Source organism: Caretta caretta, chromosome 10 (genome assembly GCF_965140235.1).
Source record: "Caretta caretta isolate rCarCar2 chromosome 10, rCarCar1.hap1, whole genome shotgun sequence".
NCBI classification, from domain to species: Eukaryota; Metazoa; Chordata; order Testudines; family Cheloniidae; genus Caretta; species Caretta caretta.
This window is the reverse complement of record NC_134215.1, coordinates 40,504,160-40,519,007: the sequence shown is the minus strand read 5'-3', so window position 1 is coordinate 40,519,007 and position 14,848 is coordinate 40,504,160. Positions and strand designations below refer to the sequence as shown.

The 14,848-nt window shown below is 50.0% G+C and overlaps 1 protein-coding gene across 4 annotated transcripts in view; it reads left to right on the top strand.

Moving 5' to 3' along the window:
• TBC1D21 (TBC1 domain family member 21) overlaps positions 1–14,848 on the top strand; it is a 130,673-nt gene that overhangs the window by 101,304 nt on the left and 14,521 nt on the right. For 3 of the 4 annotated variants that reach the window (XM_048867130.2, XM_075132920.1, XM_075132922.1), the window contains 5 exons: positions 687–783; positions 1,835–1,932; positions 5,143–5,259; positions 12,698–12,787; positions 12,874–13,068. In XM_048867130.2, coding sequence (XP_048723087.1) covers positions 687–783; positions 1,835–1,932; positions 5,143–5,259; positions 12,698–12,787; positions 12,874–12,918 — 447 coding nt within the window. In that variant the 3' untranslated portion in view covers positions 12,919–13,068. The remainder of the gene's footprint in view (positions 1–686; positions 784–1,834; positions 1,933–5,142; positions 5,260–12,697; positions 12,788–12,873; positions 13,069–14,848) is intronic. The other variant, XM_075132921.1, reaches the window with a different exon arrangement.

The following is a 14,848-nucleotide window of genomic DNA, read 5'->3' as shown; positions in this document are numbered from 1 at the left end:
TCAACTGTTTCCTAGCTCCTAATAACCCAACAGATCAAACTCACTAGAACTGAAGCCAAGAGGCTCCTGGGTTTTGTAGTTTGGCACATTGTTGGATAAAGCCACCCCAGGAAAACTGCAAACTGCAGTAAGACGTCCTCACCTTGACTTCTCACCATGCTTCCCAGGGCATTGCACCCCTCCAAGTTGGCAAACCAGAGGCAGTGCCCCCTAGCTGTCTCAGAAAGACAGACCATCTTGGACACCACACAGGCCTGGTGTCTATGAGCACCATGCAAGCAGAGGTTATATCTGATGTATGTTTAACTCTAGACATATTAGTACATGGTTACAGAAACAGAGAAACATAAGCAACAGTGTGCACTGAGTTTGTGTCTAATGGCTGGTCCACCAGAGGGTAACAGCCTACTGCTGCTACCAGCTACTGGGAATGTACCTTTTGCTTAAGCATAGCGATCTATAATACAATTCAGAAGGTCCCAGGTTGAAACCCAGTTGGTGACTCATGCAGGGGCTTGTTTCATATAGATCTTGGTAGTGTAAACCCTGGCCAGATTCATTCCTGGGGTAAGGCCAATGGAGTTATGGGAAGGATTTGGCTTCATGGATTTAACAGGAGGCTATAGCCAAGCTGGGCCATCTGGTCTCTTCCTGTCCTCCAAGCCTTCCTGAATTGTCTCTTCCAGGAGCACAGCTGTGTTGTGAACATTGGGGTCGGGAAAAATCTGATAATGCTGAAAGCAGTGATATCATTTATGGATCCCGTCTTTGCAAAGCACTTGGGTAAGTCCTGCTACTCTCCCTCCCCACCCAGAGAACAACAAAGCAAATGCTACTGGAGCTCAGGTAATTTCCAGGCGTTGGAAGCAAAACAAAGGAACCATTTACACAGTGACAGGTTTTGCCTAGGTCTGCCACATCCTGTGTGCATGGAGGCTGAGGCCCTGAGCAGGGGTCCCACATCCTGGGTTCCCTGGCATTGGAGCAGGACGGTGAATCTCAACCCTCCCCATCTACTTTTCCTGTCTTTCTCTATCACTATCTTGTGATGGGTAGGGGGAGTGGTCCTCTGGTATTCCATAGAATCACCAAGCTGTGGGGATGGAAGGGACCATGCAAAGTCATCAAGTCGAGCCCCCTGTGCTGTGGCAGGACCAAGTAAACCAAGACCATCCCTGACAGGAGTTTCTCTTTTAAGGCTCCTTTCCTGCACTGAGCTGTACTTTCCTTAGACTAGAAAGGCCAGACTGGCTTCCTTAGGGATCTATTGATGTCACCGTGGTGGAAAATCCAAGCTCTTCCTTCCCCTCTAGGTCCTACACTGTACCTCCATGGCACTCCCTGGGACATTACATGGGTTTAACTAGGAGGCTTGAGAATGACTAGGGTTGCCAACACATACCAGTTTCCCTAGGAGAGTTCCAATATTGACTCACATTCTACAAGTCACAGGGATGGGCCATCAGAGTCTCAGTATCTTTTGAGGCCTGTGCAACATCCTCTTGTTATGACATAGCATGGAGTTGCCATGATAATGCCTTGACGTTGCATGGCAATGTAACAGCATCCCATTCTGTGACAATGTCACTATGTGCTGACGCTGCATTGCCTGATGATGAGAGCTGGCAACATGGTGATGCAATGTCCAGGCGTTGCAACAGGATGTGTGCTCTGGAGAACCAACCTTTAAAGGTGGCAACCTAACATGTATTGCAGCAAATAAAGCAACTGAGAAGAGAGCCCCAATGTGACACTCTCTGATTTACACCTGCACAGGCTGGATGGTAAGGTGTGTCTCGGTCCCTAACCTGAGCTTGCTTTTCTCATCCTCTAGAAGGGAAGGGCAGAGTTGTGCAGTCACTGTTCCCCTGGTTTTGCCTCTTCTTCCAGCGAGTCTTCAAATCCTTTGATGATGTCTGGAGACTGTGGGAGGTGAGAGCTTTCTGACATTCTGTGGCTTTCCTGGCACCTGAAGGCATGATGGATACCCGACATTTGTAACTTTCCTTTCCCCCTACAGAGGGCAAAGAGTCTCAGCCAGAGAGGCTGCCTAAGTGACTTGCCAGAGTGGATGTGACTCCAGGGCAATGAACTAATCATCTCTTGCAGCATTTCTGTGATTGAGGACCAATGACTTGGCCCACTCCAGAATGGGACTGGAAACTGAGGCTCGTCACAAATGTTCCCTCTAAATTGTTTTTGATGGATTTTTTTTTTGACAGAAAAAAGTCTTCATGAGAAGTGGCTGCTTTCCTTGGGAAATTTTGAATTTTTTTTGTTATTTTTGAAAAACCAATATCCTGAAAGCTGAAGTATTTCATAGATTCCAAGGCCAGAATGTACCATTGCGATCCAGTCTGATCTCCAGCCAGAGAACTTCCCCAAAACAATTCCTAGAGCAGTTTGATTTGGTAATACTGTCCTAGTGTCTCATTAGAGTTGTAGTTCTATTGCCTCTTGTACCCATTCTTCTCTAGGAACCTCTATGGGTCTACATCTCTCATAATGCACCATAGCAAGGGATTTCCATCATGCACTACTTTTCCTCTTCAAGAGGGAAGACTGTGATGCATCATGGGAAGTCTACCTAGGAAGCCTGGCCTATAGAAAACTGTGGACTTGACTTTGGAGTCCTGGGTTCTATTTTAGGCTTTTTCACTAGCCTGCTGGGTGACCTTGGGCAAGTCACAGCCCCTTCCCGTGCCTCAGTTTCCCCATCTGTAAAATGGGAGTAGGATATTGCCCTCATTTGTAAAGCACTATGAGACATGCTGATGAAAAGCACTTAGATAAAATCTAGGAATGTTTATGGTGATTTTTGAGACTGGGAGAATGAGGCAGCTGGCTTCCATAAGGCATCGGCAGCAGCACTTCCAAATAGAAATATTTTGGGTTTTGGCTGAAAAGTTTCAGTTTTGCGAACATTTTCTGTAAATGAAACCCCATTTCCTGCCCAGTTGTGTTGAAAACTCCAGGTGGTGGAAGGCTAGAGGGCTGAGCTATGCAAAATTCTCATAAGAAGAGGTTTTGTTATAAACCTGACACATGGGCTGAGAAATGTGTGACTCTTCAGGTGAGCTTAGGCTGGGCTTTGATGGGACCTGAGTTGACTTATTTTCATAGCTCCAGGAGGCGCCATTGTGATCATCTGGTTTGACCTCCTGAATCACACTGGCTAGAAAACCTTGCCCAGTGAATCCAGCATCAGTGTGGAATGATCCTAGTCTGCTTTTGCTCCCACAGCTGCAAGATGCAGTTTCTTCTGGTATTTCCAGCCGGACTGGGAGATGGGAATAATGGAAACCTCACTAGACAGCATAGCATCTTGGGAGGTCCCTGACTCAATTTTGCAGGCCAGAGAGGTAGAGCCCTGCAAGGATACAAAATGTGGATCTGCATCCACCAGGATCAACCCGCGATCAGACCTGCAATCTGCTAGCTGACTTTTACCTGTATCTGCCCCACACCTGCAGCAGCAAGCTGTCTCACAAGGGCTAGTGATGAGGGGGAGGGGCAGAGACTGGGTGGGGCGGGGTCTTGCAGGGAAGAGGCAGCACCATGGTGGTGACTGGGGATAAGGGGTAATGAGGGGGTGTGGTGTTGAGGAGAAGGGTAGGGTTGTCTGACATCTGGTTTTCAACTGGAACATCCGTTCGAAAAGGGACCCTGGTGGCTCTGGTCAGCACTGCTAACCAGGCCGCTAAAAGTCAGACTGGCGGCACAGCAGGCCTAAGGCAGGCTCCCTGCCTCCCCGGCTCCACACTGCTCCCGGAAGCAACTGGCATGTCCTTGTGGCCCCTAGGCACAGGTGCGATCAGGGAAGCTCTGCGCGCTGCCCCAGGGAACTGCGGCCAATGGGAGCTGCAGGGTCGGCGCATGCAGGTGCGGACAGTACACACCATGTGTGTGTTCAAGTTCCAAGGTAAAGGGAGGATTGCTGCAGCAACAGGATTCTTGCCCCACCAAACCAAACCGCTCACTTAGTGTTCTCATTTCCCAGCCCTCTTCCCAGTGGTTTTCATATCTCAATTGGCATTTGCACAGAGCTCCCTCTCCATGCTCGCCCTTCCTGCTGAGGTCTCAGGGCTGTGCCATGGCAGGAGAAACTCTATCTGAAATGGGGAGGAGAGTGTCTGAACACCCTGCGCAGACAATGCTGGAAGTGAGATTATTTGGCCAAGTGAGTCTCCAAAAAAATATCAAAAGCCACTTTGCCCTTGAAAACCTAGAATCAGTTCACCCAGCAGCAAATGCAGCTCAGACCAAGTGGATGAGTTCATTGCAAGATGAACGACCAATATTGGTATATGGTTAATTTGCACTTGCTTAATATATTGGAGTCTGTATGGACCCAGCAAGTCAAGGGGCTCTGTGCTGTTGGAGGTGCCATGTTTTGTCTGAGAAGTCAAGGGTCTCGGCACTTGTTTTTGATAAAGAGCCCCTACTACTTATTTTGCAAGAGGAGTAGCATTAGCTGCAGTGTTGTCAGCCAAGATCAGGGCCCTATTGTGCTAGGCGCTGTACATATAGCAGGAGACAGGATCTACGCCCTAAGAGTGTATCCTGTAAATTGATCCCTGCTTTACACTCAAGTGGGAAGCTGATGGTCAAAGAGGATAAGGGAATCTGTGGCAGAGGTGGGAATTGAAGCCAGCTCTTCTCAGTCCCATTCATGTTCCTAAACCACAAGCCCAACCTTCCAAATAGATACAGTCCCCCTCCCTAAAATTACTCCTGTAATTTCATGTGCAGCAACTGTTTCTCCATTTCCCCTATTTATTTGTGTAGTGTTGCTGCATGCTCTGAAATACAGTCCCCCTCCCTAAAATTACTCCTGTAATTTCATGTGCAGCAACTGTTTCTCCATTTCCCCTATTTATTTGTGTAGTGTTGCTGCATGCTCTGAAATAGCTGCCTTGTTCCACCACACAAGTGGCTGCATTTCAATGGCAGATGACTCAGTGATCTCAAAGATATAGTCTACGAAAAGCTTTGGGATCCTCCAGCATAAAAGGTGCTATAGACTGCTAGTATGTTTTGTTCCTGAGACAAAAGGTTCAGATTCTGCTGGGTTTGGGTGGAGCATGGGAATCACCTCTGACGTTTTTCACTGATTCTGGCCCATGGTCTGTTTCTTCCAAGGTATTCCTGATGGGGATACCCTGCAGAAATTTCCAAGTGATCGTGGCCTACACTATGCTGCAGAGTGTCAGAGACCAAATCCTCCGGGAAAATATGGGTGGAGATGACATTTTAATGGTGAGCCAGCCAGCAGGGAGCCTGGTGTGTAACACAGTCCCCCCTCCCACAGAAAATCAGTAGATAAGGAGGGGAATGGGATGCACTGCATCATCCCTCTAGGACAGGGATTCAATTCAAGCCCTTCTCAATAGCAATAGAGTGTTGTTGCCATCAGGCTGCTGTTGGTGCCCTGACTGAGATGAGTTGGTGGGTCTCAGGCCAGATCCTAGTGGACAGCTAGCTACATCACCAGACACACATTTCTGCTTGATATGGATCAGCCTCCTTGTTGGCAGAGAGGCCAAGCAATGAATGTGATTGAAAGGACACGCTTACCCGCTGAGGTGGTCCTCCTCACTCAAGGATGGGACATATTGGCAGGGAACACTGAGGGAAGCATGCACTTCCACAGCATGAGCTCTGCCTGTCCTGGGTGCCATTCTTCAAGGTAGTCAAGTGGCACTTTTCTCAGGCACTCAGTTGCCTTTAACAAATGTGAGTTCAGTGTTTTTAATGGACATGAGCCCAAATATGAACACAGGATTCTAAACCCCCTGAACTTTGGGGATGTTCAGACCAGGAGCCAGATCTAAAGTCTGCAGCTTGGTCCTATCCTGATATGCAGAACTTGAAGGAAGCTTGGCATCAGATCTGATTCCTGGCCTGACCTTTGTGAAGAGGTCCCATTTCAATTTTTCAAGCTGTAATCTCTGAGAATGAATGGGGAAGGACAAAGAGGGGGAATTTTCAAATAAAAAATGGAATTAAGAATCTAGATCCCTGGTTCCTTCCTAATACAGCAGATTAGTTCTTCAATAGGATTTATGAGGAAAGATTTATTATAGGCAGAGCTAGTAGTGCTGCCTGGAGTTAAGGTTATCCAACACTTTCTTTTATATGGCCATGTTTACACTTGCTCAAACCTTTGCCAAACTGTTATTCTGGCTGAAATTTCCCATGCTTGGTGTCAGCCTCAGGCTGATTATTTTTGGAAAGTTTCAGCAAAAGCAATTCAGACATTTCTGAGAACAAGATTAGGGAAAGAAAGATACATTGTTTTGCCCATGTTAAAAATTCTCACAACCATTTTATTGAAGCTCTCCCCACCCCTCCCCTCGTGCTTTGGGACTAGAACTTGAAATCTTACTAAAAGAGGCAGTGGTCCTGTAGAAAAGACAGTAGGTGATCATGTAATTGAAGACTGTATCATAATGCATACACACAAGGGAGGCCCAATTCAGGGTGCTCAGAAACCTTAATTCTGGCCCATCCTAATGTTAATACTTGACTTTGCAGTCTTAGTATTCTTTTAACGGAGGTTTGCATGTGTAATATAGGATATGTTCCATGAAGGAAATGTGGGGGAGGGACAGGAGTGATGGCTGTGTTCAGTATTTAAAGATCTGAAATACCAATAAAGGAAAAGGATTGTTTGGATGATCAAAAGAGAAATAAATAGGAGTGAAATGAAATCAGATGAAAATCAGATGAAAGCCAGCAAAGGAAAATGTCAGAGTGACTCTCCTGACAGTCAGATCTGTGAGGCTGTGGAGTAGCCTCCTTTGGGAAATGGTAGGTCTTCCAGCACTAGAGCCATTTGAAACTGGGATGCATAGTAGAGTGGTGGTGGTCTTTCCTCTAGGGTATAATCTTGTGCCAGCAAGGGCATGGACAAGATGTTACCTAACAGCTCTTTCCTGCCTCTCATGTCTAAGATTCCCTGATATGACCTTTTCATGATTGCCACTTCTCTTGACCCCCCCTCTAGTTTTGCAATTGGCACCCCTAAAATTTGCAGATGGTCTAAAAGATGAGGTGGTTCAGTTCAGCACCCATGAACATGGATGGTTGTCTAAACCTCCTCCAGACTGACCTGAACTCCCTGGCTCTCCAAGCATCTTCACTGACCAGCATGTCCTGTTGAATGTGCATTTCTTTTTATTAATATTACAGTAGGATCACTAGAGATTGCGGTCCTGTTGTGCTAGGCACAATAAAAGATACTCCCTGCCCAACAATCTAAACAGGCAAGGGCTAGGAGGGGAAACAGAGGGACAGGGACTTGCCCAAGGTCACCCCACAGTCAATGGCAAACCTGGTATAGAGGCTCAGGTTATTCATACAACAATGCTGCGTTTTCTAAACTGAAACGTTTGCAGTAAAGGGCCAGTTTCTACTGGACACTCGGCGGGAAGGTTTCTAAGGTCCAGGATGGGATTTCTGGTCAAAACCACGGGGAGCAAGTGACCCACCTCAGACCAGTCATAGAATCATAGAATATCAGGGTTGGAAGGGACCTCAGGAGGTCATCTAGTTCAACCCCCTGCTCAAAGCAGGACCAATCCCCAACTAAATCATCCCAGCCAGGACTTTGTCAAGCCTGACCTTAAACACTTCTAAGGAAGGAGACTCCACCACCTCCCTAGGTAACGCATTCCAGTGATTCACCACCCTCCAAGTGAAAAAGTTTTTCCTAATATCCAACCTAAACTTCCCCCACTGCAACTTGAGACCATTACTCCTCATTCTGTCATCTGCTACCACTGAGAACAGTCTAGATCCATCCTCTTGGGAACCCCCTTTCAGGTAGTTGAAAGCAGCTATCAAATCCCCCCTCATTCTTCTCTTCCGCAGACTAAACAATCCCAGTTCCCTCAGCCTCTCCTCAGAAGTCATGTGTTCCAGTCCCCTTATCATTTTTGTTGCCCTCCGCTGGACATTTTCCAATTTTTCCACATCCTTCTTGTGGTGTGGGGCCCAAAACTGGACACAGTACTCCAGATGAGGCCTCACCAATATCGAATAGAGGGGAATGATCACGTCCTGGATCTGCTAGCAATGCCCCTACCTATACATCCCAAGATACCATTGGCCTTCTTGGTGACAACAGCACACTGTTGACTCATATCCAGCTTCTCGTCCACTGTAACCCCGAGGTCCTTTTCTGCAGAACTGCTGCCTAGCCATTCAGTCCCTAGTCTGTAGCAGTGCATGGGATTCTTCCATCCTAAGTGCAGGACTCTGCACTTGTCCTTGTTGAACCTCATCAGATTTCTTTTGGCCCAATCCCCTAATTTGTGTAGGTCCCTCTGTAACCTATCCCTACCCACCAGCGTATCTACCTCTCCTCCCAGTTTAGTGTCATCCGCAAACTTGCTGAGGGTGCAATCCACACCATCCTCCAGATCATTAATGAAGATATTGAACAAAACCAGCCCAGGACTGACCCTTGGGGCACTCCACTTGATACCGGCTGCCAACTAGACATGGAGCCATTGATCACTACCCATTGAGCCCGACAATCTAGCCAGCTTTCTATCCACCTTATAGTCCATTCATCCAGCCCATACTTCTTTAATCTGCTGGCAAGAATACTGTGGGAGACCTTGTCAAAAGCTTTGCTAAAGTCAAGGAGCAACATGTCCACTGCTTTCCCCTCATCCACAGAGCCAGTTATCTCCTCATAGAAGGCAATTAGATTAGTCAGGCATGACTTGCCCTTGGTCAATCCATGCTGACTGTTCCTGATCACTTTCCTCTCCTCTAAGCGCTTCAGAATTGATTCCTTGAGGACGTGCTCCATAAATTTTCCAGGGACTGAAGTGAGGCTGACTGTCCTGTAGTTCCCAGGATCCTCCTCCTTCCCTTTTTAAAGATGGGCACTACATTAGCCTTTTTCCAGTCGTCCGGGACCTCCCCCGATCGCCATGAGTTTTCAAAGATAATGGCCAATGGCTCTGCAATCACATCCGCCAACTCCTTTAGCACTCTTGGATGCAGCGCATCCGGCCCCATGGACTTGTGCTCGTCCAGCTTTTCTAAATAGTACGGAACCACTTCTTTCTCCACAGAGGGCTGGTCACCTCCTCCCCATGCTGTGCTGCCCGGTGCAGTAGCCTGGGAGCTGACCTTGTTCATTAAGACAGAGGCAAAAAAAGCATTGAGTACATTAGCTTTTTCCACATCCTCTGTCACTAGGTTGCCTCCCTCATTCAGTAAGGGGCCCACACTTTCCTTGACTTTCTTCTTGTTGCTAACATATCTGAAGAAACCCTTCTTGTTACTCTTAACATCTCTTGCTAGCTGCAACTCCAGGTGTGATTTGGCCTTCCTGATTTCACTCCTGCATGCCCGAGCAATATTTTTATACTCTTCCCTCATCATTTGTCCAATCTTCCACTTCTTGTAAGCTTCTTTTTTGTATTTAAGAGCAGTAAGGATTTCACTGTGAAGCCAAGCTGGTCACCTGCCATATTTACTATTCTTTCTACAGTTCAGGATGGTTTGTCCCTCTAACCTCAATAAGGATTCTTTAAAATACAGCCAGCTCTCCTGGACTCCTTTCCCCCTCATGTTATTCTCCCAGGGGATCCTGCCCATCTGTTCCCTGAGGTTGTCAAAGTCTGCTTTTCTAAAGTCCAGGGTCCGTATTCTGCTGTACTCCTTTCTTCCCTGTGTAAGGATCCTGAACTCGACCTCCCAGGTTCCCATCCACTTTTGCTTCCCCTACAAATTCTTCTCGATTGTGAGCAGCAGGTGAAGAAGAGCTCTGCCCCTAGTTGGTTCCTCCAGCACTAGCACCAGGAAATTGTTCCCTATACTTTCCAAAAACTTCCTAGATTGTCTGTGCACTGCTGTATTGCTCTCCCAGCAGATATCAGGGTGATTGAAGTCTCCCATGAGAACCAGGGCCTGCGATCTAGTAATTTCTGTTAGTTGCCGGAAGAAAGCCTCGTCCACCTCATCCCCCTGGTCCGTTAGTCGATAGCAGACTCCCACCACGACATCACCCGTGTTGATCATGCTTCTGAACTTAATCCAGAGACTTTCAGGTTTTTCTGCAGTTTCATACTGGAGCTCTGAGCAGTCATACTGCTCTCTTACATACAATGCAACTCCCCCACCTTTTCTGCCCTGCCCGTCCTTCCAGAACAGTTTATATCCATCCATGACAGTACTCCAGTCATGTGAGTTATCCCACCAAGTCTCTGTTCTTCCAATCACATCATAATTCCTTGACTGTGCCAGGACTTCCAGTTCTCCCTGCTTGTTTCCCAGGCTTCTTGCATTTGTGTATAGGCACTTGAGATAACTTGCTGTTTGTCCTGCTTTCTTAGTATGAGGCAGGAGCCCTCCCCTCTCACGCTCTCCTGCTCGTGCTTCCTCCCGGTATTCCACGCCCCCACTTACCCGAGGGCTTTGGTCTCCTTCCCCCGGTGAACCTAGTTTACAGCCCTCCTCACTAGGTTGGCCAGCCTGCTTGCGAAGATGCTCTTCCCTCTCTTTGTTAGGTGGAGCCCGTCTCTGCCTAGCACTCCTCCTTCTTGGAACACCATCCCATGGTCAAAGAATCCAAAGCCTTCTCTCCGACTCCAACTGCGTAGCCATTCGTTGACTTCCACGATTCGACGGTCTCTACCCAGACCTTTTCCTTCCACGGGGAGGATGGATGAGAACACCACTTGCGCCTCAAACTCCTTTATCCTTCTTCCCAGAGCCATGTAGTCTGCAGTGATCCACTCAAGGTCATTCTTGGCAGTATCATTGGTGCCCATGTGAAGAAGCAGGAAGGGGTAGCGATCTGAGGGCTTGATGAGTCTCGGCAGTCTCTCCCTCACATTGTGAATCCTAGCTCCTGGCAAGCAGCAGACTTCTCGATTTTTCCAGTCAGGGCGGCAGATAGATGACTCAGTCCCCCTGAGGAGAGAGACCCCAACCATCACCACTCGCCTCCTTCTCTTGGGAGCGGTGGTCGTGGAACCCCCATCCCTAGGACAGTTCATCTCATGTCTTCCAGTCAATAGCCTAGTGATCAAAGCACTCACTTGGGACACTTAGGGTCACATTCCTGCTCCGAATCCAGCAAAGCAGGGATTGAAACCGCAGGCTGTCACATCCCAGGGGAATAGCCCCTGAGCTATTCTGGGGTGGGGCTCTGTCTCTTTGGTTCATCCGGATGCGGGATGAGATTTTTTTTTTTTTATTTCAAAATTTTTCACAGAACAGGAAAACTTTTTCCTACTCAGCTCTACTCCTTAGGCCTTAGACAGGCCTTAACCTCATGTGACCAGGTGACCTCTCCCCATTGTAGAATGTGCCAAAGATCTGCAGGGCAGAGTGGAGAGGAGACTGCTGCCTTTGGGCTGTATATCGTACCAGAGCAGAATCTCTCATGAGATTCCCAACCCCTGTCAGGGATGATCTAGGTTTACCTGGTCCTGTCTTAGTGCAGGGAGTTGGACTAGATGTCCCCTCAAGGTCTTTTCCAGCCCTGCATTGCTATGATTGTAATCCCTGGTGGGAAGTAGAAGGAGGGGATGAAATTATGAATAGGAAACGTGAGAATAAAAAAGTGAAGCAAATGTCAAAAATGCATAGTGTTCAGGCTTGGATGAAGATACAGGTAGCTCCTGGTAGCTGTGTCACCCAGTCCTAGCTGCCACATTAGATACCCCCTGCCCTGGTTAAAACATTCAGCAGACACACCATGGCAGCAGAGCCAGGTTTGGAGCAGTGGCGGGGTTGGGGGCTGATGGTGCCAGCCAGGGGTGAAAGTAACTGATGCCACTTACCGGTTCGGGGCGGGCTGGCTCCGGCCCCTGGAAGGGGCGGGGCCTTGGGTGGAAGGGGCAGGACTGGGGGGTCAGCATCCCCCAGCCAGTCCTTCCAGTCCGGCTGGCCCGTGCCGCCCAGGGCTCCCGCGTTGATTTAAAGGGCCCGGGGCTCTGGACGCTGCTGCTGCCCTAGCGGCAGTGGTGTCCGGAGCCCCAAGCCCTTTTAAATCACTGGCCCCAGGGCAGCTGCTCCCTTTGCACCCCCCGTCTGTTGGCGGCCGGGGGGGCCAAAAGGGGCAGGAACGTTAAAGCGCTACAGGGTCCTTTGCCGTGCCCTGCTGACAGGGGGGCACAGCAACATTAAAGAGCCGCAGCGGCAAAGGAGCATCCTTAAAGCACTGCTGCGGTAGCGCTTTAATGTCCCTGCCGCTTTTGCCTCCCCATCGGTGGCCCTGCTGGGACGGACCCCACCGGCAGGGCCACTGGCAGGGGGAAGGGGCAGCGATGTTAAAGCGCTGCAGCAGCAGCACTTTAAGGACGGTCCTTTGCTGCGCCAGCGCTTTAACGTCGCTGCCCCTTCCCCCTCCCCCCCGCGTTGGTGGCCCTGCCGGTCCGGACCCCACCAGCAGGGCACTGACAGGGGGGGCAAAAGGGGCAGGGACATTAAAGCGCTGCCACGGCAACGCTTTACTGTGGGCTGGGTACGGGCCGGTGCGGTTCTTACCGGTACGCAGTACCGGCCCCTACCGGCTCCCTTTCACCCCTGGTGCCAGCTTCAGTGATACCTATTGGCTTGAAAAGGCACTGCACATACAGCTAACGGCCACCAGGGGAGCAGCCTCCTGCCCCCTATTTGCTCTACCCTGGTTGGTGGTGTCTCTGCTCTCCTTTCCCCCCCGTAGGTCTGTGGGAACATCATAGACCTGGATGCAGATGAGCTGATCTCCAAAGCCTGCTCCACATACAAACTGCTCATGGAACACAAGGAAAAGGTAATGGACAGAGGCTTGTGCTGGCGGGATGGGAGCGCTGGGAGAATCATCTCGTCAGTGTCTCACCCAGACCCTTTTCTCCACAGGTTCCAGATGAGCTGAAGGAGTTCTTCCTTCAGGGAGACTCATAGAGACAGAAGAGTTAGCAATAAATGTGTGTATGACCCGGAGTGGGCATCAGAATTTGGCCCTGGCTGCTGCGCCACCCTGGCAATATAAACAGACTCCACCCTCGCCCCCCGGAGATCTATCAGTTCGGGGGTGGGGCAGGACTGACATAGGTAACCGCCGCTGGAGGGGAAAGGGCTGCAGCTGGAGTTCACTGGCATCTGGAGGGAAGCCCCCAACAGGAGCTGCTCTGCTGTACACCCACAGGGCCACCAGTCCTAGACCAGCTCCGAATCCTGGAGGTGTGAGAGTGGCATAAAGCCACCATAGTAATCCCTGGGGCTCCTGGGGCCATGCCCACTTCTTGGTGTGTTCGCCCATGTGGCATCAGGCAGAATTGAGCCTGCAGTTCACCCTGTCTCTCAGGCCATGAGCCAAAGCCCCTGGCATGAAGAGGACTTCCATAGGCTGCAGCAGGCTATGGGTGGCTCTGTGCTGTGCGAATGCCCCAGCTGAGCAGACAGCTCGTGGCACTAGAAGATGACCGATTCTACTATCCCCAGGTGCTGTTAGTAACCCAGGCAAACCAGGTGGTGGGCACCTCCATTAGAGCCCTGCCACTTGCCCTGAACCCGATGGGACCTGACTATGAGTCAGCTCCAGTCAGGGGGAGCAGAGATATCCCAGGGCAGAAGGCAGTGCTGACTCAGATTCAGGGGGAAGGATCAGGGTCAGGTAGGGTGGACTTGGGTCCAGTTTGGGTCTGGATCAGGCCTATAAATTAAGCCCAAGAAGCCCTCTAACTTCTACTGGGTAAACAGGCAACTTGTAACCTTGCAAGGGTCCCTTCAAAGACCAGGGCCTTCCAGCCCCCCCCCCCCCCAGTCCCATTTCTTCCACCTGTTTGGGCAGCTTTCCTTCACCCCGAGGCACCACTGGGATCCTGTGCTGTTTGCACTGGGTTCCCAGCAGGACACAGCAGCTTTTCTGGGTGTGCAGCCTTCTCCCGACTGGGCACATAATCCTAGCCAAACTCCCTGCTATAGTGCCTGGGAAGTGAGGGGGCTGGTAACTCCCCCTACACAGATCTGTCAATGCACTCTCATGCAGACCACTGGTGCCCCTGGATCATAGACTCATAGAAGATTAGGTTTGGAAGAAACCTCAGGAGGTCATCTAGTCCAACCTCCCAAACCTCAAAGCAGGACCAACCCCAACTAAATCATCCCAGCTAGCTTAGCCATCCTCTTTGGAACCCCCCTTCAGGTAGTGGAAGGGTGCTATCAAATCCCCCCCTCACTTTTCTCTTCTGCAGACTAAATAAGCCCAGTTCCCTCAGCCTCTCCTCGTAAGTCATGTGCCCCAGCCCTCTAATCATTTTCGTTGCCTTCTGCTGGACTTACTCCAATTTTTCAGATAGTCTGGTCTTGGGCAGCAGCACCCACCCCTGCTCCCCTTTCTTCCAGGATTGGACCCCCACAGCTCTGCCAGTGCACCTGAGTCCTGCCCAGTGGCTTGCTCCTTGTACTGTGGTTCTGAGCCTCTGCTGAACTACAGCAGTGCTCCTGGTAGGCCCTGGGACCAAGCACTGGATGCACCAATCCTGCCTCTGCCAAACTAGTCCACATGCAGGCTTTGTCCTGCCTCAGTTTCCCCTCCCCCAGCTCCGCTACTATTTCTCAGTCACAGCCTGCCCTCCAACACCCGCTGGTAGGGCTGTCCCCAGAGCCCATGGTAGGCAATGGAGAGACTCTGGTTGACTTCAGTGGGCTCTGGATCAGGCCATTAGTCCAGTGCCAGGACTCTCAGACCATTCCATCAGTTCTGATCGTACTTGTTGGGGCCCATTTTGACTACAGTGAATCCTAGTCCCCCGGGGCAGCCCTAGTATGCCAGGTGGAGGGGGGGAACCTAGGTACATAAAGCCACGGTGCTGCCTAACACCCGCTCACA